This window comes from Microtus oregoni, unplaced genomic scaffold (genome assembly GCF_018167655.1).
Source record: "Microtus oregoni isolate MIOR12 unplaced genomic scaffold, Mior012 000015F_ref0000493, whole genome shotgun sequence".
NCBI lineage: Eukaryota > Metazoa > Chordata > Mammalia > Rodentia > Cricetidae > Microtus > Microtus oregoni.
In genome coordinates this window covers 47,747,245-47,775,063 of record NW_024543074.1, presented here as the reverse complement: position 1 = coordinate 47,775,063, position 27,819 = coordinate 47,747,245, and the positions used below count along the sequence as shown (strand labels likewise).

Genomic DNA, 27,819 nt, shown 5'->3' with positions numbered 1-27,819 from the left:
AAAAAAAAGAGCTAGTGGGTCAGGCAGTAGTGGTTGGTACACGTCTTTAATCCCAGCACTCAGGAGGCAGAGACAGGCGAATCCCTGTAAATTCAAGGCCAGCCTGGTCTACAGAGCTAGTTCCAGGACAAGTCCAAAGCTACAGAGAAACCCTGCCTCAAAAAACAAAACAAAACAAAACAAAACAACAACAACAACAAAAAGAGCTAGTGGGCCAAGCCTAAACTAAGACTGAGCATTCATAACTAACATTAAGTCTTTATGTCTTTGTTTGGGAGCTGGTTGGTGGCCCAAAGGAAAGTCTGCTACACTTGCACATAAATAAAAATAAGTCCCGCCGCAAAAAGGTTAATTTAAAAAACAGAGAGAGCTCACAGTTTGGGAGGTTCAAGAGCATGGTGCTGATTTATTCTGGCCCTGATGAGGCTGTAATACAACACGGAAGACAGCACCATGATGGGGATTCAAGGGGAGAGATCACATGGAAAAAGTGATTTCAAGCTCACTCTGTTTTTGTTGTTGTTGCATTTTTAAGAGACAGTCTCACTTTATTCCAGGCTGATCTGGAACTCGCTCTGTAGCCTAGGCTGGCCTCGAACTCAGAGTAATCCTCTGACCTCAGCCTCCTGAGTGTTGGAATACAGGGCCACTGTGCCTGGCATTCTTGTCCTTTAAAAATGCTTTTTAGTAGTATAAGTTATACATAATAGTGGGTTTCATTATAACTTATTTGCAGATGCACATAGTGTATTTTGATTACATTTTCTCCCTTACCCGCTCTTTCCCCATCGCTATCGCTAATTGCTTTCCTTTTTCCAACTAAGCCCTCTTCAACTTTCGTGTTGTATGTGTGTGTGTGTGGAGAGACAGAGAGCCTATGCAAGCACAAAATAAACCGAGGAGTTCCATTAGGGCTGCTAAAAGAAGCACGGGAACCTTAACCAGTGGCCACACCATCAACCATGAACAGCACAGAACCCCCAGAGAGGGGTGGGGCCCCAGCTCACTCTGTACACCAGAACTAACCAACCACTGCAGCCCAGCATTGATCCCTCTCGGGGCAGTGTCCCCAGTGACCCCATTGCTCTAGGTCTTTCCTTTGAAAGGCTTCAGTAGGAGCTGGAGGTGCAGCTCAGTAGAAGACTAATACAAATACCATGCAGGAGGCCCCGGGCTCAATCTCCTGCCCCCAGAAGGTTCCAATGCCACACTCAGGACTAAGCTTGCAACACACACATTCCTGGAGTACAATCCATATATTCACCAGAGCAATCCCCAGAACAGTTTCAGACACCTTATGGTAACCTCCCACTCCACACCCTGCCTAAGAATGGTGGCGTGAGCCACCTGTGTGCCCTGAGCCCTACAGGCCAGAGCTGCTCACGACACTCCTGATCATCATTTAGGACGAGGAGATTGAGCCAACCTAGGCTAACCGAGACCGAGTCTCAAAAAACCCAAGTAAGGGGTTGGGGACAAGGCTCTGTGGGTAAAGCGCCTGCCGCATGAGCACAAGAACCTGAAGAGAACATCAGTCTTCATGCAATAAAGTGGGTGTGGCGGCCTGCTATATAACCCCAGTGCTGGGTGGAATTGGGGTACAGAGACAGGAGGACATTGAACGTTGACACCCATGCACCCCTACACACAATCTGCAGGGTGCAGCAGCTTCTACCTGGAACCTGGGGAAGGGAGAAAAGTGATAACTGGATCCCTCTGCCATAGCTTCACTAACTCAACACACAATTCCCAGAGCTGGGCAGAGGCTGGGTGGCACCCCACTCAGTTCGTTCATAGACACCATCTCTGGGAGTCCCCACCCACTCACTCTCAGTGTTATTAAACTCCCACAAGACACTTCCCTGGTAGAAGTGGAGAGAGAGAGAGGGAAGAACCCTAGAGCTTATGGCCAGTTAGCCTAGCTGATGCTGTGAGCTCCAGGCTCAGTGAGATACTCTGCCTCAAAAACTAAGGTGAAGTCAGGCGGTGGTGGCGCACACACGCCTTTAATCCAGCCTGGCCTATGAGAGCTAGGACAGGCCCCAAAGCTACAGAGAAACTGTGTCTCTGGGAAATAAAAAAGAAAAAGAAAACAAACGGTGAAAGGGGCTGGAGAGACGGCTCAGAGGTTAAGGGTACTCTTGCTGTTCTTTCCAAGATCCAGAGTTCAATTCCCAGCAACCACACGGTTGCTCACAGCCATATGTTATGAGATCTGGTGCCCTCTTCTGGAGAGTGCAGGCAGACATGCAGACAGAACACTGTGCACATAATAAACAAATTAAAAAAAAATAAGGTTGAAGATCAGGCATATTGGTACACACCTTTGATTCTAGCACTCTGAGGAAGGAGCAAGTGAATTTCTATGAGTTTGAAGCCAGCCTGGTCTACAGAGCTAGTTCCAGGACAACAAGGACTACATAGAGAGACCCTGTCTTTCCAAACCTAATTAAGAGGCTGGAGAGATGTTTCAGAGGTTATGAGCACTGGCTGTTCTTCCAGAGGTTCTGAGTTCAATTCCTAGCAACCACATGGTGGCTCCCAACTATCTATAGCAGAATCTGATGCCCTCTTCTGGTGTAACGCCATATATGCAGATAGAGCACTCATATACATAAAATAAAGAAATCTTTTTTTAAAAAAAAAAACAACTAAATAAATAAATAAGGTGGAGAGTGATCAAGGAAGGTGCTGGATGTCAACCTTTGGCCAGAGATCACCCTGCCGACTCCCTTACCCCACATACAAAACAAAACAAAAAAATAAAAAAACTATGCATGATAGCGTATACCTATAACCCAGCTGGAATGTTAAATTGTGAAGATTCTTTTGCTTTTCGAGACAGAGTTTCTCTGTGCAGCCCTGGCTGTCCCTGAACTCATTCTGTAGATCATGCTGGCCTGGAACTCAAGAGATCCTCCTGCTTCTGCCCTCAGAATGCTGGGATTAAAGGCGTGTGCCACCACTACCCTCCGAGGATTCTTATTAGCCTGGGCTTCTTACGCGGTAAGAGTACGTAGCTTGAGCTACAGAGTAAGACCCTGTGTCAAAAGGTCCCAAATCAAAACAACAAAGACCTAAACAAAAGAAGTGCTATTTAATAAACTGCCTTCACTTTCCTAGAACAGCGCCTGGAGCACAGGAAGAGCTCACCGACTTCAGTGAACACTGTCTCGGTTTGACTGTCCACATCTCAACCCTCGGAGGCCTGGCAAGGAGGCATTGTGAGTCATAGCTGGCAGACAAGAGGGGTCAAGTGGTCCAGAAATGAGGCCAGGCCTGGGACAGCAGCGTGGGCATCTCCACCACATCCACAGGTGAGGAACAACTCACAAGGGATGTCGGGAAGTCTTCTGGGGGAGTTGTGACTTCAAGAATGGATGTGGAGGCTGGGCGGTGGTGGCGCACGCCTTTAATCCCAGCACTCGGGAGGCAGAGGCAGGTGGATCTCTGTGAGTTCGAGACCAGCCTGGTCTACAAGAGCTAGTTCCAGGACAGGCTCCAAAACCACAGAGAAACCCTGTCTCGAAAAACCAAAAAAAAAAAAAAAAAAAAAAAAAAGAATGGATGTGGAGGGCTTCCAGAGGCAGTCTCCATGACCTAGATAAGGGCAGGGATCAGCCTGCCTCTGCCGAAATGCAGAAGTATGTGTGGATTTAATGCAGGGGTGGCAGGGGGAACCCTGCCTGTATTTCTCTTTATTCCCACCACGGGCAGGAAAAGTATTTAAAACAACACACCAGCTAGGCAGTGGCGGGGCATGCCTTTAATCCCAGCACTCAGGAGTCAGAGGCAGCCAGATCTCTGTGAATTCGAAGCCAGCCTAGGCTACAAGAGCTAGTTCCAGGAGAGGCTCCAAAACTACAGAGAAATTCTGTCTCAAAACAAACAACAAACAAACAAAAAACACACACACTGTAGAATCAGCACTTTGTAGGTGCTGGGAAAAGAGATAAACAGGTAGAATGGGACCTGATAGAATGGAAATCTGGGCTTTAGAATCCTTGATGTAGTAGCCTGCTAGAACAACTCAACTCCACTCTTCAGAATCCCAGCCACCTTAAAGCTAGGCATAGGTCTAAGTCAAGACACATGTTCCAAGCCAGGCAGTGGTGGCGCATGCCTTTAATCCCAGCACTGGGGAGGCAGAGGCAGGTGGATCTTTGTGAGTTCGAGGCCAGCCTGAGCTACAAGAGCTACATCCAGGACAGACAAAAGTTGTGCTGATGGTACCCTCTGTACAGACCAGACCTGGCAAGGAGCAGGTGCCAGTGTAAGAATATCACAAAAGCAAAAGATGGGGGTTATGCCAGACATCTTGCCAGATTATGGAATCCATACTAATTCTGGCTTTGCAACCTTCAGCAGCCTCCCTTAAAGAGTGACGTCTCAACAGTCCAGCTGGCCTTTACTGCACCTCAAGATGCCCTGGCTCACCTCTCTTGCCTACTTTACTGCTATTCTCAGAACCGGTCCTATCCCCAGGCTCTTCAACACACCTGGAGCATGACAGCCTTGTCACACTGCCTCACAGCTCTCCATCACATTCCCATTCCACTTAGCTAAGGCCTGTCCTACTTGCTCGGCTACTGATCTCCACCTGTGGTCCCTTTCAGCTGCATCCCAGAGAAAGGGGTTCCCAGGCCTTTACCTACATTATCTCTTACACACCCACAAATGAAGGGTCCTGGGGGAGTTGGTTTTTGTGAACATTGGTGGTATGATTATGCAGGAATGAGCTCCCCCAATGGTTTGGAACTGTAGAGCCCTGGACACCCTGGGTGGTGGGGACAACCTGTTCTGAGCAGGCCGATCACCGGCCATTTGCTTCTCAGCAGTGCCACTGGCTCGCATTCATCATTCCAGGACAGCAGGGTTTCGGACACCCGCGTACCCCGCGCAGCCCACCCACACTTCGCCCTGGAGGCCTTCGAGTGCCTGGCCGCGAGCCACGCGGGCCACCTGTGGGAGCAGTTGCGGCAGTTCTGGGCCGACCACTTCTCGCGCCGCTTCTCGCCGCGGAGGCCGCCGCTGCGCCGCATGTCATCCATATCCACCTTCTACCTGCTGGACCACCGCACGCGCCAGGCCGAGCTGGGGCTGAACTATGGCGCGCCGCGCACCCGACTGAGCGACGAGACCTTTGTGTTCCTCGACGGCCGCTGGACCACGGAGGGGCAGCAAGCATGCGCGCGGTCGCCGCTGCCCTCGCCCGCCAGCCCAGCCTGGAAGTCCCCGGTGCAGCCGATCAAGAGCCAGGTGCTGCTGGAGGAGAACAACTACCTGAAGTTGCAGCAAGAACTGCTCATGGACATGCTGACCGAGACCACCGCGCGCCTGCACGTGATGGAGAAGAAGACGAACGCGGACGTAGACCCCGCGGCCGCGGCGCGCGCCTGGCAGAGGAAGATACGCAAGCACGAGGGCGCGAGCGTGCTTGTGATCCAGCCGCGTGCTCTAGGGTCCCGGTGACGCAATAAAGCCATACATAAAGCCGAGCTGCGCGTGCGCACCCCACCTTGCCCTGCCCCAGTGGTCCAGGTGGCCCGTTGTCCGTGAGCAGGCACCGTGCTTCTTTGGGTGGCGCTGGGTGCTTCCCAGTTATTCCGATGCAGGAGGCAAAGAACGTGTGGCGCTTGGACTGGGGAGAGATGGACAGACTCGGGGTTTATGCTTTGCTTTTTTTTATTTTTTATTTATTTTTATTTATTTTTTTGACCCAAGGTCTTAAAGTAGTTTCTTGAAACCTTGGGTCCTGCTTTCCCGCATTTGCCGGAGTGGTTCAGTTTGTTTTATTTTTCATTCATGATTCCGTTAGGGTCTGATTTTCTCCTGCGTGGAATAAAGGCATTTATTTGGACCCAGCATTTTAAAAAAATGCATTGGGAACGGGGCAGTGGTGGCATACGCCTTTAATCCCAGTACTCTCGGGAGGCAGAGACAGTTTGATCTGAGTTCGAAGCGAGCCTGGTCGAGGCGAGCCCCAGGACAGCCAGAGATACAAAGAGAAACCCTATTTCGGAAAACAAAAACGAACCAAAGAAAGGTGCACTGGGGCCTCCCAACAGCACACATAAATAACGTGTGTATGTGTGTGGTGTGTGGCATATATACATGTATGGCATATGTGTGTGCATATATACGTGTATGGCTTATGTGTGTGTGTGCATATATACGTGTATGGCTTATGTGTGTGTGCATATATACGTGTATGGCATATGTGTGTGTGCATATATACGTGTATGGCATATGTGTGTGCATATATACGTGTATGGCATATGTGTGTGCATATATACGTGTATGGCATATGTGTGTGCATATATACGTGTATGGCATATGTGTGTGTGCATATATACGTGTATGGCATATGTGTGTGTGCATATATACGTGTATGGCATATGTGTGTGCATATATACGTGTATGGCATATGTGTGTGCATATATATGTGTGTGGCATATGTGTGTGTGCATATATACGTGTATGGCATATGTGTGTGCATATATATGTGTATGGCATATGTGTGTGCATATATACTGTATGGCATGTGTGTGTGCATATATACGTGTATGGCATATGTGTGTGTGCATATATACGTGTATGGCATATGTGTGCATATATACGTGTATGGCATATGTGTGTGCATATATATGTGTGTGGCATATGTGTGTGCATATATACGTGTATGGCATATGTGTGTGCATATATACATGTATGGCATATGTGTGTGCATATATATGTGTATGGCATATGTGTGTGCATATATACGTGTATGGCATATGTGTGTGCATATATACGTGTATGGCATATGTGTGTGCATATATACGTGTATGGCATATGTGTGTGCATATATACGTGTATGGCATATGTGTGTGCATATATATGTGGCAGCAAAGGGGCTGAGACGCGGCTGAGTGTTAGAACAATTGTCTAATATGCAAGACTTCCTGTGTTCAAACTCCAGTACTACAATAATTCGTTTTTAAGGGAAGAATCCCACTATGTGTGCTGGGGTTAAAGAGGTGTGCCACCACACCCAGCAGCAAACAACGACTTAAACATGTTTCTGATACACTGGAGGCTGTGGAAAAGCTGATAAGACTCTTATGAGAGGCTGAGGCTCAGCAAGAAGGAAGTGTACTTGACTCTTTGGGAAGCTCTTCTCTAGAGACCATAACACACATCCCTTATAGAGAATCCCATAGTGGGTGGTGAGCTCAGAAAGCAGAGGTCATGAGTCCAAGAACCTCTACCTACAGACAAGCACTCTGAAATTCAGTCTACCTGAAGGAGACCTCACAACACACACACACACACACACACACACACACACACACACCTGGGGCTTCCTCTGGGACCCCAGATTAGAAAGAAACCACACACAAACATCTGTTTTCACAGAGACTCTTTATTAAACTGCAGGAGAAAAGTGGTGGTGCACACCTTTAATCCCCGCACTCACGAGGAAGAGGCAGGCAAATCTCTGTGAATCTGAGGCAGCCTGGTCTACAGAGTGAGTTGCAGGACAGCCAAGGCTACACAGAGAAGCCGTGCCTCAAAAAAACAAAATAAATAATAAATAAAAGTGTATGCTTTCCGACCCAGGCAGAAAAACAGCAGTAAATGACATTGCAGGTGTAACTTTTTGTTTTTTTGTTTTTTTTCTTTTCTCAAGACAGGGTTTCCCAGTAGCTATGGAGCCAGTCCTGGAACTCACTCTGTAGACCAGGCTGGTCATGAGCTCACAGAGATCTGCCTGCCCAGATCTGCCTCCTGAGGCCTGGGATTAAAGGTGAAAAGGGGAAGTGTCTGTTAGAAGGGGCTAGGATGTGCTGGTAAAGGAAATAGGAGACAGACGTGGCACATAGGAAATGGGGTTAATAAAGGTAAAAAGGAAAACCCTGTGTTAGGATGAGGTGTTTAATTTTAATTGGGTATGTTAATTAAGTGAGCCAAAGGGAGCTTTTGATTGCTGGACTTCAATACTTTGGTAGCTGGATGTTGTTAGTCAGCCTCAGGAGTAGGAAGTGGTCAAATAAGGGAATAGACCTTGGGGGCTAGTTTTTAGCAAGGAAGAGGAAACTGGGGAGAAGAGCAAGGCCTGCCAGACCCACTCCTCCCTTCACTACCTACCAGCTCAGGTAGCAGATAGCAGCTGAGATTAGAGCAAGGACCAGGAAAAAACGGTCAGGGGTAAAGAATGCTGTACAGCATGCACCAGGAGTTCCTGGTTTGCACCAGTAATTCTAGCTAGCAAGCACTTGGGAGTCTGAGGCAGACCGATTGTTTGAAGTGCAAGACCAGACAGAGCTACATAGTTGCAGGCCAGCCTGGGCTACAGAGTAAGTCCTTGCCTCAAATACACATACAATGGAGCCCCAAACCACGCAACCAAAAAAGAAACTCAGAATGGATTAAGGATACCTTATCTGAAATACCTGGACCAGAAGTATACCAGATTTTATTGTTTTGTATTTTATGAAGTTTTTGTTTTGTGCTTTGTCTACATGTATGTATGTGCACCATATAATTGTCTCCTGCCCTCTGAGGTCAGAAGAGTGCATCAGACCCCTGGAACTGGAGTTAGGGATGTCATGAGTCACCTACGGACTGAACCCAGGTTCCCTACAAAAGCAACAACTACTCTCAACCACTGAGTCATTCGTTCAACCCTGTGTCAGATTTTTTTTTTTTTTTGAGACAGGGTTTCTCTGTGGCTTTGGAGCCTGTCCTGGAACTAGCTCTGTAGACCAGGCTGGTCTTGAACTCACAGAGATCCACCTGCCTCTGCCTCCCAAGTGCTGGGATTAAAGGCGTGCGCCACCATCGCCCGGCTCCAGATTTTTTTTAATTCATAGGCATTTATATATACATATGAGGAATCTTACAGGACCCTAGTCTAAATAAGAATTTTATTTTATACACATTTTATACATGTAGCCTGAGGTAATTTATTTAATGTATATGCTATTTTGTCTGCATATATGTCTGTCCATCATGTGTACACAGTAACTATGGAGTCTAGAAAAGGGCATCAAATCCCCTGGAACTAAAGTTACATGGGGCCAGGCAGTGGTGGCGCACGCCTTTAATCCCAGCACTCGGGAGACAGAGGCAGGCAGATCTCTGTGAGTTCGAGACCAGCCTGGTCTACAGAGCTACTTTCAGGACAGGCTCCAAAGCCACAGAGAAACCCTGTCTCGAAAAACCAAAAAATAAATAAATAAAAATAAAAATAAAAAATAAAAAAAATAAAGTTACATGGGTTGTGAGCCTCCTTATGGAGTCTGGGAATCAAACCAAGTTCCACTGAGTCATTGTTTCAGCCCTTATTTCAGTTTTTTTCCCTTAAAATGGTCTCACTCAGTAGTTCACTCATTCGTTGTGAGAAACACAGCAAACTCCTGCCTCAGTCTCCCAAGAGCTGAGATTATGGTATGCACCATCACAACCCCTGACTTATGCAGCCCAGAGGGGGAAAGGTTTGTTCCAGTTCATGGCTTCAGAGGTTTTAGTCATAGTCCCTGGGTCCTGTGGCTGCACAGTGTATCTATCATGTTGAGATCACTGGAGGAGAAGCTCTTTTCAGAAGGCAGGAAAGCAGAGAGGGTGAGTCCAACATCCTTTCAGGGACACAAGGCTAGTGACTAACCACCTTCTTCTTCTAGGCGCCACCTTCTAAAAACTCCTCCACCTCCCTACAGTGTTGCAGGCTTACAGTCTTTGGTGATATTGTGTAACAGTTTCCTCTGAGTTTGAAACATTCCATTCAGTAGGGAAGCTCTTCAAGTAGAAGGTAAACAATTCAAAATAGCTTAGGAAGTCCCTGAAACTGACCAGATTCGTGAGTCCCTCCCTGCCAGAGTAAGCAATAAAAGTTGAAAGTCGCTCTGGGATGAAAAAAAAAAAACAGCTGCACAGAAGACTCTCAGAAAGCTAAGTTATGAAGACTGAAACCAGACCAAGCTGCCTGGTAGAGGTTTAGACCATCTGAGGGACCAGGAAAGGCCACTCTCTAATCTGTTGAGCTGTTTGCCGGCTGTGCAGTGTGCTCCAGGTTCTCAGTTTTGTGAGCCCACTCATGCTGGGGTGGGCTTTGGTAATGCAGCTGTCTTTTTGTTTGTTTGGTTTTTTGTTTGTTTGTTTGTTTTGTTTTTTCTTTTTTTTTCTTTTTTTTTATTTTTTAAATATTTGTTTATTTATTAGGTATACATTATTCTGTTTGCTTGTATGCCTGCAGGCCAGAAGAGGGCACCAGACCTCATTACAGATGGTTGTGAGCTCAGGACCTTTGGAAGAACAGGCAATGCTCTTAACCACTGAGCCATCTCTCCAGCCCCTTGTTTTGTTTTTTCAAGACAGAGTTTCTCTGTGGCTTTGGAGCCTGTCCTGAAACTAGCTCTTGTAGATCAGGCTATTGTTTTGTTTTTTGAGTAAGGGTTTCTCTGCCTCTGCATAACAGCCTGACTGTCCTACAACTCGCCCTGTAGACCAGGCTGGTCTCCAACTCACAGAGATCCACCTGCCTCTGCCACCTTAGTGCTAGGATTAAAGGTGTACACCACCTTGGAGGCAGTGGCCCATACCTTTAATCCCAACATCAGGGAGGCATTGGCAGGCAGATCTCTGAGTTCAAGGTCAACCTGGTCTACAGAGTTCCAGAACAGCCAGAGCTACACAGAGAAACCCTGTCTCAAAAAACAAAACTCAAGCCGGGCGATGGTGGCGCACGCCTTTAATCCCAGCACTTGGGAGGCAGAGGCAGGCGGATCTCTGTGAGTGCGAGACCAGCCTGGTCTACAGAGCTAGTTCCAGGACAGGCTCCAAAGCCACAGAGAAACCCTGTCTCAAAAAAAAAAAAACCCTCAATAGATATAATACAATTTAAAGTGAGTTAAGGGGTTGGAGAGATGGCTCAGCAGTTAAGAGCACTTGCTGCTCTTGTGGAGGACCTGGGTTCAATTCTCAGCATCCACATGATGGCTCATAACTGTAACACGGGTTCCCAGGGATCTGATGCCCTCTTCTGGCCCATACAGGCACTGTGTTCATGTGACACGGTCACTCAGGCAAAAAACACCCATACACATAAAATAATAAAAATAAAGACGGGGTCTCTCCTTGGCTTGAAACTTGCCCAGTAGGTTAGGCTGACTAGCTACGGGGATTTGCCTGTTTCTGGCTCATAAGAGGGGAAAACAGACAGGTGTCCTACTGGAAAACAGGAAGTACTTGTAAGAACGCATGCAGGATGGGGGCAGGGGAGGAACAGATGTGACCATGGTGGTGGTGGGGCGCTCTACACAATGACCATCCTGAAGAGGGTGCTCTGGTCAGCTAGAGTGTGCAGGCATGGCTCCGACAGGCTGTGTCCTTCTCCTCCATTCCCTCTGCCTTGCTAAAAAACCTTTGGCTTACATTCCTGAAGCTAGCCCCAAGGTCTATTCCCTTATTTGGCCACCTCGTCCTTCTGAGGCTGACTACCAATGTCCAGCTATCTAAGTATTGAAGTTCAGCAATCCAAAGTCCTCTTTGGTTCACCAAATTAATATGCCCGATTAAAATAAGATACTTCATCCTAACACAGGGTTTATCCTTGTACTTAATATACCACCATTTGCCTATGTGCGATGTCTGTCTCCTCTCTATCCAGAGGCAGTCCTTTGTCTCTCAGGGACAAATACCCCTGCTCCCTTTCCCTTGTCCTCTTCCCCTTCTCCCTCAACCTTTATCTTCTGTGTTTATCTCTTATTCCCTGCCCTCTGTCCTTCTGGGGAAAATAAATCTTCTTTGTGCTGAGAATTTGGTCTTGGCGGTCTTGAGTCAGTATTTTTCCCTTTTACATGCTTTGTAAGAGACCACTAAAACATGTGAGACAGCTGGGGAAAAACTGTATGTGTGGGGGCATGTTATGTATTGATGCTAAGTGTTTTTTTTTTTTTCTTTCGAGACACCTCTTCTGACCTGTGTAGACTCCAGCATACACTCAGGCATGTGCACATAAAGTAAATATTTAAGAAAAGAAGAGAGTTTATTTCGTCTTATTGTTCCAGAGGGTAAGAGTTCATCATGGTGGGGAGGCGTGGGAACACGTGGCAGTCATGGTGGCAAGAAGGAAGCTGAAGTAAACTCTGAGTTCGAGGCCAGCCTGGTCTCCAGCATTAGTTCCAGGACAGCCAAGATGACATAAAGAACCCGTCTCAGGAAAAAATAGAAAACAAAAATGGCTTTATGGTATGTATAATTTTTTACCTCTCTATTGTCTTTTTTTCTTCTTTGTGTGTGTGTGTGTGTGTTTTTGAGACAGGGTTTCTCTGTGTAGTGTTAGCTGTCCTCAAACTCACTCTGTAGACCAGGCTGGCCTGAACTCCCAGAGATCCACCTGCCTCTGCTCCCTAGTGCTGGGATTAAAGGTGGGAGCCACCACCACCCGTTTTGTTTTGTTTTGTTTTTTTAAACCTAAAGACTATTAGCTCTCAGTACATTTTGAACACAGCTTGAGATTTAACTACTGTGATAGACCTTGGCTGAGGCATTAGGGAGCCAGTACCAGTCTCCACAACATTGAAAATCTGTTCGTTGGGCTGGGGAGGAGGGTGCAGCTCAGAGCACTTGCCTAAGCTGACAAGGCTCCGGGTGCCATCCTGAATTCAACAAAAGCAAATAATTCGAGACAAAGACTTTTTCTAAGGAAAGCGCTGAGCGAACTGAAGAGGGCGCAGAATCTCTTATCTAGACGAAGACGACGACGAGGCTCGTGGGCGGAGCTGTGCGACGCCTCCCTCCCACTTCGATTCTCATTGACTAGGTTAAAATGGTTGCCAAGCCAACTACTAACAGTGGAAGAGCTATCCTAGTTAAAGCAAGGAGGCGGCAGGGCGAGCCCCACAGGGACCCACCTAGTTCTCCCACTGCTTTTCCCGTGTCCCTGACATCTGAGTAGGCCAGCTGTTGGGGAGTGAGGTACTCTCCACGTCCTGGCATTCTGCTGCTCTTTTAGTATCACTTTAGCCTTGATAGGGATAGAATCCACAAGAAAAATGCGAGGTAAGCGCTCTTCCACTGAACTGAGCTGAACCCGCAGTTCCGTCTCCACTCAGCATTCTGATAATCCTTATAACTCTTAATTTTAATCCATCAATTTTCCCTATACATCCATCCAATCGTTTTTTGAGACGGGGGTCTCTCCCTGAAACTATGAATGGTCTAGACTCGCTCTTCAGACTAGGCTGACCTCAAACTTGTGATCCTTCTGCCTCTGCCTCCAGAGTGGTAAAATTATTGACTAAAAATTGGACCCATAAATTACTGAGTGTTCAGCATTATGGTAGTTACAAACACTGAGAAGAAAAAGGAAAAAAATCCATTCATGTTTTCACTATCAAAGGATAGTCTATAAGAACATTTTAGAATACCTACTCAAATATATATTTTCCTGTGTATGTGTGTAATTATACATATTTTAGAAATCTGAGTAATACACCTTACTTGGCTTTGAGGTTTCCAAAGCTTATGCTACCAGGCATGATGGCTTACATCTTTAATACTAAGACTTCCTCTTAAACAAACAAACAATTAAAAATACATTTTCATATAATTAATAGGATCAAATGTATTACATATACATTTTGAGGACCTTCAACTTTTCATACTTTTTTTTCCTCTCTGAGATAGGGTTCCTCTGTGTAGCTCTGGCTGTCCTAGAACTCACTTTGTAGACCAGGTGACCTGGAACTCAGAGATCTGCCTGCCTTTGCCTTCCAAGTGTGTGCCACCATGCCCTGCTTCGAAGCTTTTCATATTTTTTTTAAAAGAAGGTTTTAATTATTTGTTTGCAGCTGTATGGGCACTGGAACCACAGCTTATGAGTCACCCAACATAGGTGTTAGGACTTAACCCAAGTTCCCTAGAAGAGCGTTTGTTCCTTGCTAACCCCAGCTTTTCACACTTTTAAATTTTTTTTTTTTTTTGGTTTTTTGAGACAGGGTTTCACACTTTTAAATTTAAATCTTTCAACTAGGCATGGTAGCACATACCTCCAATCCCAGCACCCAGAGGATGAATGAGATTTCATAGATTCAAAGCCAATCTGGGCTACCTAGTGAGTTCTAGGCTAGCTTGGGCTACGTGTTGAGTTCCAAGCTAACCTAGGCTACAGCATAGAAACTTTTCTCAAAACAAAACAAAAATCCAAATCTCCCAATATATTTTTCTTTTAAAATTCACTGTAGTCTATACTTTGAGATAGATCATCAATGTTATTTTGTTTCAAATTGTCAGACATTAATTTTAACATTTATTGAAGATACTTTCTATGCTGGCGGGAAAGACACCTTAGGGAACGATGAATTCTAAACTGCACCTTTGTTAGTATTCAGTCATCTGTGCTGGCCTGACCTTGGCGTACAGGTCCTCAGCGGTAGCCACTGAGAGCACCACCTATACACATTCACTATGTTCCCTTTTAAAAGGGCCCTGCCCACCTCTCATCTCTCTTTCTGTCTCTGTCCATCCATCTGTCTCTCTTCTCTTCTGCTACACCTGTCCCCAGAGGCCTGTCTCTGCCCTTCCCCTTTTCCTATTCACTTTCCCCCAATAAAAACCCATCCATCTGAGCTCTGTCACATGGCATCTTTCTCTAGTGTGTCACTTTTTCCTAAATTACAACACCTTGGACCTGTCCTAGGCTGTTCCATCAAATAGTCGATGTTCCAGTATTGTATTTTTTTTTTAGATATTTAATAGAACATCTATTTAGTTCTACATGGTTAATGTATCCCCACCTGGTTGGAAACTTTTTAGACAGGGCTGGTTTTGAACCCACAGAGCACGCCACAAGATACACAAAGAAACCTTGTCTCAAAAAAAACAAAAAAGAAAGGAAAAAGAAAGAAAGGCAAGTCCTACATGCATTTTGCAGCCTGTAGCAGGGGCCAGGATGCACATCAGCCCTTAGACATCAGGAGCAGGGAGAGAGAGGCAGAAGTGAAGTATGTGCAGCAGCACCATCTGACCCCTCATGTTTCTGCTGCAGGACCACACAAGACCTTCTCTGTTAGGCCAAAAGCATTAAATAGGGTAATCATCAATAAGTACAGAATTGGAACAGGAAGAGGAAGCCATATAGACAATCTGGGATACAGAGACTCTTGCTCAAACAAAGAAGAAAGCACACACTAAGACCAAGGACAAAGAGACAAGCAGATCTTTGTGTGTTCAAGACCATCCTGGTCTAGATACAAGGCCAAGCAGGGATATATAGGAAGACCATATCTAAAACAAACAACACTGGAAAGAAATATGAACTCACTAAGTTGACCAGACTGGCCTCATTGAGCTCCGACTGTCCTGCTGGGATTAAAGATATGTGCAATTGTGCCTGGCCCAGAAACTGAACTTTTTGTGTGAGAAATCTTTGTGTTGAACAATTTACATAAAGAGGAATGGCTATGTTTTAAAATTTACTCCCCTTCATTAGTGGTTAGATACAGGTACTTACCATTTTCTGAGTATCAAATTAGAAAAGATTAATGGAAAGGATACTGTTAAGTGAATTGGGTTTAGGCACGTGGAATCCTCATACACAACTCTACCTTTCATTATTAGAATTATAAAAATACTCAGCCGCCGGGCAGTGGTGGCACACGCCTTTAATCCCAGCACTCGGGAGGCAGAAACAGGCAGATCTCTGTGAGTTTGAGGCCACCAAACTGTTGGTACCCACTGTGGCACCGCCCAACACTGTCTCATTGTTAATTTCTACCAGGGCTGCCTGGGGTACGTCAGATAAGTAAAATCCGGAGACAAGGGCATCATCCGTTTTCTGCAGTGCTGCTTGAATTCAGTAACTTTACTCATTATCGTTGTACGTGCACACGGGGTGACCCGGGAGCTTTCTCGATCTCGGTGTCTTCACTTGGGAAAAAAGCACGGTGGTGGGATGCAGCGCTCCGGGGCTGAGTCCCAGGCTCAGCCTTCACTCGCGAGGCGTAGCATTCAGAGCACTTCTCGTGCGTGGGCCCGCGGCCCTGGGAAGGGCGAGGGGTTCGCAGAGTGCGAGTTCGTTGGGCAAAGTGGGGGTGCAGGACTCTGGCTCGGGCACTTGCAGTCCGGGGGTTGAGCCCCTCAAAGCGGCAGGTAAGGGAAGCGGTCCCAGGAGCCCCGCGGTGACGGCGGCTTTGGGCGCAGGGGCGGGGCGGCACCGAGAAGAGGCTTGGCACCAGCCGGCTCTTCAGCTCCCACTGGTTTGGGGGAGAAAGAGTAGGGCTTCCTGTCCCCCGTGCTGTCTTTCAAAACTGACAGGAGCGCGGTTGAGATGCTGCCGATAAAGGATAGGACACCCGCCTCTGCACAACCCGTCAATTCCGGGTTACTATCCAGTCCCTCCGGGGAGCGGATTGCCGCCATTCCCCTCCCCCACATCGGCGGGTACGTCTAGAGAACGGTTTGGAGGGAGACGCATGCGCACGAGTACAACGATTAAACCGCTGAGACGCCAAGCACAAGAGTTGCAAACTGGCGCAAGCGCAGAAAAAAAAAACCACGGCCAGTTTATGAAGAGGGTTGAGCCCGAACGCATGCGTGCGATAAGCTGACGGCGGGAGCGGGCTCGGATTTTGCTAGTACGCATGCGTTCAAATTAGGTGTGACGCAAGGGGCGGGGCAGGCAGCAGGGTGCGCGTGCGCAGAGCTCGTTCGAAGGGCTTTATTTAGGCTGCGCAGGCGCCCGCTAATCATTTCTCCTCAGCCGCGCCAGCCTTTGTGTGGAGGTGAGTGTCCGTCGGTCTTCGCTTGCTTCCAGAGGCCTTCGTAGACACCTGTTTTTGTGACAATCGCTCGTCCCCGAACCTAGGTTGTAACTTGGGGGAGGCCGTGGCAAGCGCAGGCTGCCACCGGGAGTCGCGGGACTCCCGCCGGCGTGGCAGCGCCGCCTAGGCCTGCAGGCCGCGCCGCTTCTATTGTGTGAGGTGTCTGAGGAGGCGGAGCGGAAGCGGCGGCCGCCATTTCCTTGCCTCCCCCATGGCTCTAAGCCGGGGTCTCCTTAGTTGGGGGCCTCAACACTGGGAGCACAGAGTGGCTTCGGGCGTCGGGTCGCTCGCCGAGGAGGGGTTGCATGCTTGCGGCTGCAGGGTTGAGGCATCTGCACGGGCGGGGCTCCCATCGGGGCGCCCCGATCCTGCAGGGCGCCCTGAAGTGGGAGGGCCATTTAAATGACTCTTTCTCCGCTGTGCCCCTAACACACCCACCCCCCCCACCCTCACCGCCCCGCAGTCTGTTTCGACGTCAGGACCCGCGAAGAGACGATGATGCTGGGCGCAGAAGGTGGAGAGGGCTTCGTGGTGAAGGTCCGGGGCTTGCCCTGGTCCTGCTCCGCGGATGAGGTGCAGCGCTTTTTTTCTGGTGAGTTGAGGCGGGAGTTGTCAGTGGGGCCCGCCGCGAGCCCGGGGCGGGGCGCACCTCACGGGCTCCCCCTAGCGAGTCGCGGGCACTCCGCCGTTCCCCCGGCTGCTCGCGCCCAGCGGCCCGCGGTTACGCAATGGCAATTGCGAAACCCGACCCCCCCCCCCAACCCCCCTCTCGCCCCGCCGTGTCTCCTCTTGGGGATGCTGGCGCCCGGTGGAAAATTTCTAGTTCATCTTTTTTCTGTTTCTAAGTGCCAGTTCATGCATTCTGAAAGTTGTCTTTTTCGAAAGATTTAAGTAGGGGGAGATGTAATTTCTCCTACCTCAGAAAGGGGCGTTCTGCTTCAGAAAGTTAATTTTTCAGAATTGAAGATTTCGTAATCGAATCGTGTTCTAGATTTAGTTACTTCATAATCTGGCTCCCTTTACAATTGAGGACGCTGAAACCATGGTAGTTAGCACTGTAGAGTTCTTTTTACCATATACACATAGGCTTCCCGAATAACTTCTACAGAAGACTGGTTAAATTGTGTTTGTTAAAAGTCGAACCGTTAGCCCGGCGGTGGTGGCGCACGCCTTTAATCCCAGCACTCGGGAGGCAGAGGCAGGCGGATCTCTGTGAGTTCGAGACCAGCCTGGTCTACAAGAGCTAGTTCCAGGACAGGAACCAAAGCCACAGAGAAACCCTGTCTCGAAAAACCAAAAACAAAAAAGAAAAGTCGAACCGTTTTGTAAAAAGGTGCTTGTAGTGTTGACCTTACTATCTGAATTTAGCTGTGGTAACAGAAAACGGCCTGTAAAACAAGAACCAAGTATATTGGAAGCAATTGCAGGGGGCAGCTCCTGACCGGGTTTGACTTAAAGTGTGCAGCTTGGAGCCTTTAGTTGTTAACATTAATCCCCTTCAGGTGAGTATTTGGCTGCAGTTTTGGATTTGATGAGAACTTTTCATGTGGCTGTAAATGTCATGTAGAATAAATACTGTGAAGTCACCAGGTCCAGATGAGACTATTCTGACACATTGTACAAAAAGATGGTCAGTGGAAACTGAGGCAAGGCTTATAGCTTCCTTAGAATTTGCTTTGAATAGGAGATATTTCGATGGATTAGGATGTATCATGAGGTAGTCTGGTGCAAACGCTTGCTCAGTTTAGTCTTTTGTGTGTGTGTGTTGACCCAAACATGCATTTCATCTATATCACTCATAGGTGTTTTATGTTTTAAATTCTGTATTAACGGTTGCTTTCTTTTCAGACTGCAAAATTCAAAATGGGGCCCAAGGTATTCGTTTCATCTACACCAGAGAAGGCAGACCGAGTGGCGAGGCTTTTGTTGAACTTGAATCAGAAGATGAAGTCAAATTGGCCTTGAAAAAAGACAGAGAAACTATGGGACACAGATATGTTGAAGGTTTGATTTACATTGCCCTAGTAACAGTAAATGCTAATTAATTAAACACATAAGAGGTCTTACCCCTTCTTGAATTTTAGGTATTTGACCGCATGGAAAAATAGTCATCTAAGGGAGTTTGTGACAGCTCTTCCTAGTTACCTAAAAACCCAGGAAATCTGAACTTTGTTCTCTATTTTAATTGACTAATTCTAAGCACCTTTTTCAGTATTCAAGTCAAACAACGTTGAAATGGATTGGGTGTTGAAGCATACTGGTCCAAATAGTCCTGACACGGCCAATGATGGCTTTGTACGGCTTAGAGGACTCCCTTTTGGATGTAGCAAGGAAGAAATTGTTCAGTTTTTCTCAGGTATGTAGTCCTGTTTGTTGCTGAGCAGTGAGGTATGGCAGCTTCTGGCGACATGACTTAGTATTAGTAGACTTAAAAGTTGACTAGTCTAGGTACTTAAGTAAAGTAGGCTGTTGAATATGTTGTTGAATTCACATTTTCTTCCTGGAGACCTTCAAATAAGCCCATCTTAAAGGTGGAAATGAGAAGTACTTCCAAAGTGTTAACTTTGCCTATATTTAGTATTGTAGTTCAGAGTAGACCTCTGAGGATTCTACTCAACCATCTTAACTACTTCCTCATATTGCTGTTTAGCAAAGTACTTCATGTTAAAGGTAAGCTCTTTTAACATTAGATTAGTGTGAGTTGAGATTGTTATACTTTATGGTATTTGTTGTAAGATAACTTATTTTGGGTCACGGGACCAGAAATATATTAGTTTAATTCTCTGTATGTAAATTTTTATAAAAGAAATGTGACTTAGCTAGCCTATTAGTCACAGTCAAATGTAGCAAGTGGAGGTTGAATGCTTGTAGTCTCTGAAAATATAGAAAGCATTTTAAAGTTGTTCTGGGCCTAAAGTATTTGAATGTTTTTATGTCGACAAGCTGATAGGATTGCATGTTTAGCAGAATGTTATCTTTATTTTTAAATACTATTAAATACTCTTGATGTCATAAACAAATTCTTTCATAGGTTTTATTTAGCATATGTGTTAGAACTGACTTAGATATGTATCAATTCATAATATTGTTAGTTTGAAATCAAGTCTGATTTGTTTTATCTAAATTGGTGAGAATTGAATGCTATCTGTCAACGTTAAATATGAACATAATTTCATATCTTCTAGGAAAGTGCTTTAAGGCCTTTTTGTAAGCTTGGGAATGTATCCACGGGAAGGATTTTTCATAGACGGAATTTCCAGAAGTGAATCATACATACTACTGTTAGAGCATATAAGAGTGCATGATTGCTGTGTAGATAGTTACTGTTTGTTGAAAGTTTAGTTTGTATGTTTGTCAATAATGATTTTCTTAAGTAATGTTTTCAATTTTTATATAAACTGTTTAAATGTAATTTTAAGCTTGAAGTTCCAATAACTTAAAGAATTGAAGTATACTAATGAGGTTAAGGTGTCTTATTTTACTTGAACTGTGATTTTAATGTTTAAAATTTTATGAAATTGTGTATAATTCTATTAAGTTACATAGATTAAAATGTTTTTAATTGTTGAATTCTTAATGCACCCTCTGGAGTATCAAGTTTTTTTTTTATGTATATATTGTGCCTTGGGTGTGTTAAGAATTGAGTTAAACTTTGTTAATAGTGGAACTTCTTATTGCAATGCATATTTTAAGAGTACTTGTTAAAAGCATACCATTCACCTAAAGTTAAAATTCTGGTTTATTTAAAGCTATAAGAAGAATCATTTCTGGGCTTGTGATGTTAATATTGCCCCCCTACTGGGGTTATTTGTCCTTGGGTTGAAGGGTTGGAAATCGTGCCAAATGGGATAACATTGCCGGTGGACTTCCAGGGGAGGAGTACGGGGGAGGCCTTCGTGCAGTTTGCTTCACAGGAAATAGCTGAAAAGGCTCTAAAGAAACACAAGGAAAGAATAGGGCACAGGTGGGGATGGATGGTTGGTTGGATATGTCACTTTTCTTATGGTAAACAATTAAATCCATATTCTCTCTGCTTAGAAGGAGGAAATAATCCATTTCCTATTCCCAGTTAATTGGTTACCTGATACAACTTTTAAATTCTTTCTAGTTGATGTATTTTATTCAAACTAAATTTTAGGTTTTAAAATTATCCCTAGTTTATTTGGGCTGTCTTTACAATTTTGTAGGATTCTTAGTTTATTGACCCCAGTCAATAGAGTCGAGAGACTATGGCTTTAAAAAATTAATGCAAACCTATCTTTAGCTGTAATAACACCCACATAGGAAATTAATATTACCATAAGAAAATGTGATACTTTCTGATCTTGTTTTTAAAGTTGAAATGCAACAAACTTTCTTGCTGTATAAATATTCTGCATATGTATTAATAAGCATAGCTTTCAAGAAATTGTCACAAAAGGTTTTATTCTCTTTGCTTGTGACTATTTTTCATTGAAGCATGCGCTTTTTACCTATGCTGATTCCTACTAAAAGCATAGGCTGGGTATTGGCGAAAAGAAGTGTGTAGTGTGGGCTAGACTGTTGGTGGAGGCTGGCTTTTTAGCCCACTTGCTATACATGCTGCCAAAGAATTTAAGAGTTGGAATATTGAAAGTTGAGTGGAATTCTTCCCTCCTAAACCATTTATTTGTAATACTCCTCTCTGCCTCTAAGGTTGGGCTCTGCCTCAGAGGAGTTTTTTTCTTTTTTTTCTATAAAGTTAAATAGTCTTTTGAGTAAATTTCTGGTCATTGCCTATGCAAATGTAAGAAAGCTGGCTTTAAATATTAGTCAGTTTCATGGCTATGACTAAATTGTTTTTCTTGTATAACTAAGTAACTGTTGTATGACACGAACTAATGTTTTCTCTCCCCTCCCCATTCCCCTTCCTTTTGGACAATGCTTTAGGTATATTGAAATATTTAAGAGCAGTCGAGCTGAAGTTAGAACTCATTATGATCCACCACGAAAACTTATGGCCATGCAGCGGCCAGGTCCCTATGACAGACCTGGGGCTGGCAGAGGGTATAACAGCATTGGCAGAGGAGCTGGTTTTGAAAGGATGAGGCGTGGTGCTTATGGTGGAGGTATGTATGTGCTGTTATATGCATGGTTGAACTAGTTTCTTTTGTCTAGGTGATTTTTGGTGACTAATTGTATTTCTTCTTATCTTTCAGGCTATGGAGGCTATGATGATTATAATGGCTATAATGATGGCTATGGATTTGGTTCGGATAGATTTGGAAGAGGTAGGGTAAGAATTGAATTTCTCAGTTTAAGGGTACTTACACACTTGTCCATCTAGACCTCAATTATTGTTTTTCAGGAATGTCTGACCACAGATACGGGGATGGTGGCTCTACTTTCCAAAGTACAACAGGACACTGTGTTCACATGCGGGGATTACCATACAGAGCTACTGAGAATGACATTTATAATGTAAGTATTGAGATAAATTCACTTCAAGTAATTCAGTACAGCAGTAAAAATGTGGGGTGACTTTTTTTTTTAAAGGTAACTTTCTTTTTTAAAAAAAAATAACTTGTATTTTAGTTTTTTTCACCACTCAACCCTGTGAGAGTACATATTGAGATTGGACCTGATGGCAGAGTAACTGGTGAAGCAGATGTCGAGTTTGCAACCCATGAAGATGCTGTTGCAGCTATGTCAAAAGATAAAGCAAATATGCGTAAGTGTAATTAAAGCACTTTGTAACTTCAGGCAGTTAAGTGACATTTATTTATTTAGAGTAGAGGAATAGAATAGTAAGGGTATATATAGCTTGGGTTTATTAAAAGCTTAGGTTTTTTTATATTATTTTATTATGTACAGTGTTCTGCCTGCATGACAGAAGAGGGCACCAGATATCATTATAGATGGTTGTGAGCCACCATGTGGTTGCTGGGAATTGAACTCAGGTCCTTTGGGAGGGAGAACAGTCAGTGCTCTTAACCTCTGAGCCATTTCTCCAGCCCCTGCCTAGGTTTTTTTTTTTTTTTTTTAATAATTTAACTTTATTTTATGTGCATTGATATGAAGGTATCATATCCCCTGGAACTGGAGTTACAGACAATTGTGAGCTGCCACGTGGGTGCTGGAAATTGAACCCAGGTCCACTGGAGGAACTGCCAGTGCTCTTAACCCACTGAGCCATCTCTCCAGCCCCTTAGTTTTTTTTTTTATACTGCTATTTTGGGATAGGTGATTGGACATAACCTTAAATTTGTCCTTAATTGGTAGCTTAGGTGATGAGTTTTAAAAGCTAGTTTCTTTTTACTAAAACATTTGTGATTCACAAGTTACTTTTAAATTGCTTATCTTGTTTTCTTTTACCAACATTTTCAAACTTTTTTTCTCATTTCAGAACACAGATACGTTGAACTCTTCTTGAATTCTACAGCAGGAGCAAGCGGTGGTGCTTACGGTAGCCAAATGCTAGGAGGCATGGGTTTGTGTAAATATCACTTTAGTGTCTTTTTTTTAAGCTAACCTTGTATGCCTTTTCTCTCATTTCAGAACACAGATATGTAGAACTCTTCTTGAATTCTACAGCAGGAGCAAGCGGTGGTGCTTATGGTAGCCAAATGATGGGAGGCATGGGCTTGTGTAAATATCGTTAGTTTTTTTAAAAACCAAAACATTTGTATTTGTATAAGTAGATTTATAAGATAAGTTAACATAATTAGTATCAGAGTTTGTTAGCATAATAATAATTTTAAGTTAGCAGACAAATTTAGACAAAGATTCTTAATTTTAAGCAAGTTTTGTAATTATTAAATTGCTAAAATCTTGTAATAACAAAGCTGCTTAGGGTAGATTACTCAAAGTAGATACAAGTACTTTTGGGGGAGGGGACTATTGAATGTATCTGTTTATACAGATATATAGTATCTGTTTATAAAGTGTACGTCTAAAATATTTAGCAAAAATACAGGATTAACAATGTTAATTGGGAAAATAATTAGTTGGGCATAATTAACTAGGCATAATTAACTGATAACCTGTATAAGGACATATCTAAATATATATATCAAGCTAAGGGGGAAACCTCACTAAAGTTTTATAAGATCATTAAAAAAAATGCCTCTACTTATGAATCATGTGTATTCCTCAACCTTTTGGTTTATAAACGTTTACCTACCTCAAATGAAGAATATAAAGATTTATCTGGTCACAGAGAGTCAGACTTGTTATAGATAGTAGGCAGGAGGAGACAGTAATATAAGATCAAGACTGGAAAATTGTAGACATAGAATTACAAGCCCGGTACCACCAGGTACCACACTGGATAAGAAGCAAAGCTCTAATGTTCTCTTAACTTAACAGCAAACCAGTCCAGTTACGGTGGCCCAGCCAGCCAGCAGCTGAGTGGTGGTTATGGAGGTGGCTATGGTGGCCAGAGCAGCATGAGTGGATATGGTAAGTTTTTTTTTTTAATATACCGAGAGTAAGTTTTAGGTTGGTTTCTTTAGTTGGGAATATACAGGCTTCTTTTTAAGATTGGGGTATTGTGGGGTATTAAATGTATGGTTTTTACTATAATTCTTAATAGTATAATGTGCAGAAACAGTCAGTCATTGGGAGGAGAGAGGGCATGTATTCTAGTCATTGCAATTTTGGAACACTGTCAAGCCAGAAAACATCTGTGTGTGTTCATTTACTAAAACATTAGTTTGCTTTTCTGTTACGGCATTAAGTTTTTGATGGAGGGTAATTTTTAAATATTAGACTGGTGGTTGGGTTCAGGACAGTATTGTACTAGTTTGTTAACCTAGGGATGGTTTTATTTTTTTTTTTTTATTCAATTGGTCTAAAGAATGGTGATTTTGGTATGATAGTCTTACCCTACAAAATCCTTTTGCAGACCAAGTTTTACAGGAAAACTCCAGTGATTTTCAATCAAACATTGCATAGGTAAATATTTTCTCAAAAAATATAATTTAAATTCCCAATAGCAAATACTGATAATGTTGTGATAACACTTTCTATAGCAGTCAGTGATTCTGACTTAACTCCATGGAGGCTGCCATTTTGGGCACAGGGAGTTGCCGTTAGTCCAACTTTTGTCCTCTCACTTCTTGCCCACCATGAATAGGCAAAGCAAAAGACTTCCCCTGTACTTACTCCCTATTCATACACACCATTCGACGGACACATAGTACACGTTTATGGTAAAGTTTTTAAATGTTTTGTTTTTTAGTTTTAAAAACTTGAAGTAATTTTGCAATTTTTGAAAAACACTAGTTTTCCTTTAAACTTAAAATTTCCACGTTGATCCTGAAGAATCCACTTAAAATGGTAGCACAAGAGTCTGGCAAGTTGGTACTGCAGAGAAAAGGGTTTAATTGAGGTTTGTTTGGAGTCTGGATTCCCTTTTCCCAACATGCGTCTCGCCAGTTGAACAGCAGCCATTTGCACTCATATCTTTTTAATCTTTTTCTTGTAACGTTATTTTATTTGAATAATTATTAGGCATCATTCCTAACTTGTCAAATGGATCTCTTTGCAGGTAGCCAAGGAGCAGTGAACAGCAGCTACTACAGTAGTGGAAGCCGTGCATCTTTGGGCTTGAATGGAATGGGAGGGATGTCTAGCATGTCCAGTATGAGTGGTGGATGGGGAATGTAGTAGATTTTAATCACTGACTTTTGGTCTTTTTTTTTTTTTTTTTTAAGGAAAACAAACCCTTCAGTTTAACAGTTGCAATCCATCCTTGTGATTTATGCCTACTTTTTAAGTAAACATTGGCATCTCTCAAAGGACTAAGGTCCAATGTTAAACATAGTCACCTAGGATGATACAGTGAAGTTGAGTGAACTGTAACTGTTAAACAATTCCCAGCTTTTCTCTAGTTACTGTAGGATGTATGTAAGTAGTAAGCGTATTTAGGTTAAAGCAGTTGAATTATGTTAAATGTTGCTCTTATACATACATTACATTTGAACACTGTTGATGCATGTTGAAAAGACATGCTTTTTTGTAAAACTCAATATAGGAGCAGCGTCTACAATTAAAAGTGAAACATTTGGCATGTTTGTTCTAATTTCATTTGATAACTTGTAAGGCACGTGAGTTGTGTTTTTTTTTTTTTTTTTTAAGTTAATGGAGAAATTTTGAGACGCAATACCATTACTTTAGGATTTTTTGGTCTTGGTGTTTGTATGAAATTCTGAGGCCTTGATTTAAGTCTTTCATTGTATTGTGATTTCCTTTTAGGTGTATTGCGCTAAGTGAACCTTGTCAAATAAATCTTCCTTTTAAAAGCTATACTTGTCTGCTTCAGTGTCACGTGATCTGTCTTGGTGCTTTATTCCTGCGTGGGGTGTCCCTGTCTATTATGTGAAGTCTGGGTAGCCGAGGCTGCTTTAGATGTCTTCAGACAAGCTGTTGGGCCCTTGTGGAAGGGTTGTTTTGGCCTGACTGCACTGGATCTTGTCTGAACAGCCTATACTCACTGTGTAAGAGGCTGCTCACAGTGTCAGCACTCCTTGTCTAAGAGGCTTTCAGGCCTGGCAGAAACAAGTACTAGAGCAAAGGTTGCTCACAAGGCCACTTTCATGTCCTCTAGGATGTCCATACATATTTTCTTACAGGTTGGAGTTTTTCTCAATGTCTCCATATGCACCTCAGGCTAGCTGAGTGCTAGTTAACATGTGTGCTACCATCTATTGTGTGCTGCTGTATCCCTCTCCACCCGGGACCTTTATTACTATTGGCTGAAGGTTCTACCACTGAGCTGTACCCTTAGCCCTCAGATACTTTTGGAATTCTGCCAAGGTTTGTGTCACATACCTTGTCCACTTGGGAGGTAAAGGCAAATGGATCTGAGTTTGAGGCCAGCCAGGAGATCCAGGGCTACCTAGAGAAACTTTCGGTGTTTTAAGACTGGTCTCTCCTGATTGTCCTAGAACTTTCTATAATAGAGTCCAAGCTGGACTCAATTTAGATCCTCCTGTTCTGCCTCCCTAGTGCTGGGATTAAGGCATGTGCCACCCTGGGAGAAACCCTATCTTGAAAAGTAACCAAACCAAAACCCCAACAACTTGGAGATGGGGGTTGAATTTGGTGTCAAAACATGGTAACTTGGTAGAGTTGAAGTTGGGAGGACAAAGGGAATGGAAACCTGAGCATGTATATGCCAGCTGGAATCTGATGTGTGCTTTTTCTGAGCAGCAGCATAGAAATGGGAGGTGTTGTTACCCTGCTCTTTTGTGTGCAGATGAAAAATGTGATACTCAGAAGTAAAGTGACTTAACTAAATGCCCCCCAAAAGCTGGAACCTAAGTTGGGCACACTGAAAAGGTACAGACTTAACTAGAACAGTCTGGGGCAGTACAGTGGTATGTGAACTTTGTGGGAAAATTGGGTCCTGAGGTTAGCAAAAGGGGCTCAGGTGGAGGAGGAGCAGACTCCTTTGGCCCTTTTCACTGTGCCTGCAGTTTAGACCATGGCTTTGTAGCTGCCCAGGTCTGGTTTTAAATCCTGGCTGCACAGTCCTTGCTGTAGGGATTGGGGCAAAAGGGGATTGGGGTGAGGCAGATGAGAAACAACATAGGGAATCTTGCTTAAAGCACCAGAACCAGTACTGACTGAAGAGGGAGGAAGGAGAGACAGGCTTGGATTGGGTTGGGGCAGAGTCTGGACAGTAAACAACCAGATGTGGAAACTGGTGAGAAGTGAAGGTATTGGGTCTAGAAGGATGGAAAAGTACAAGGGAAGGGCTGGAAGACAGGTGGACTGACGGGCTGCCTTGTCTGATGCTCCAATACTTACTTCAGAGTCTCAGGCCAGCAAAATGGCTCATAAAGATGTTTGCTGCCAAGACTAATCATCTGAGTTTATCCCTGGAAGACACATGGTGGAGAGAACTCATTCTAGTAAGCTGCCATCTGGCCTTGTACCCTGGCACTTGTCTCTGTCCCACTCCTGCATGGACACAAATCTAAGGACATTAGCCTGCATGATGGGATAGGTACGTGAACTTGCACTTGGGTGGGACCCTAGGGAAGATGGT

General features: G+C 44.3%; 2 protein-coding genes across 4 annotated transcripts; both read left to right on the top strand.

Annotated features, from left to right (window-relative positions):
- Positions 1 to 3,636: 3,636 nt before the first annotated feature.
- Positions 3,637 to 5,472, top strand: Cby3 (chibby family member 3). The gene is made up of 2 exons (XM_041664453.1): positions 3,637 to 3,644; positions 4,836 to 5,472. Exons 1-2 carry the CDS (start codon positions 3,637 to 3,639, stop codon positions 5,470 to 5,472), a joined length of 645 nt encoding a protein of 214 aa, XP_041520387.1.
- An 11,163-nt stretch (positions 5,473 to 16,635) lies between these two features.
- On the top strand, positions 16,636 to 26,072 carry Hnrnph1 (heterogeneous nuclear ribonucleoprotein H1). 3 transcript variants are annotated; one of them, XM_041664316.1, is made up of 14 exons: positions 16,637 to 16,766; positions 17,269 to 17,397; positions 18,654 to 18,809; positions 19,018 to 19,161; positions 20,631 to 20,769; positions 21,714 to 21,892; positions 21,983 to 22,054; positions 22,111 to 22,244; positions 22,359 to 22,494; positions 23,170 to 23,229; positions 23,322 to 23,411; positions 24,132 to 24,224; positions 24,670 to 24,719; positions 25,315 to 26,072. In XM_041664316.1, exons 2-13 carry the CDS (start codon positions 17,301 to 17,303, stop codon positions 24,717 to 24,719), a joined length of 1,350 nt encoding a protein of 449 aa, XP_041520250.1. In that variant the 5' UTR covers positions 16,637 to 16,766; positions 17,269 to 17,300; the 3' UTR covers positions 25,315 to 26,072. The 3 variants fall into 3 exon arrangements, with proteins under 3 accessions (XP_041520251.1, XP_041520250.1, XP_041520252.1); XM_041664317.1 differs by lacking the exon at positions 23,322 to 23,411 and having other exon boundaries at positions 16,636 to 16,766; positions 23,170 to 23,259; XM_041664318.1 differs by lacking the exons at positions 16,637 to 16,766; positions 17,269 to 17,397; positions 18,654 to 18,809; positions 20,631 to 20,769 and having other exon boundaries at positions 19,027 to 19,161.
- The last annotated feature ends 1,747 nt before the right edge of the window (positions 26,073 to 27,819 follow it).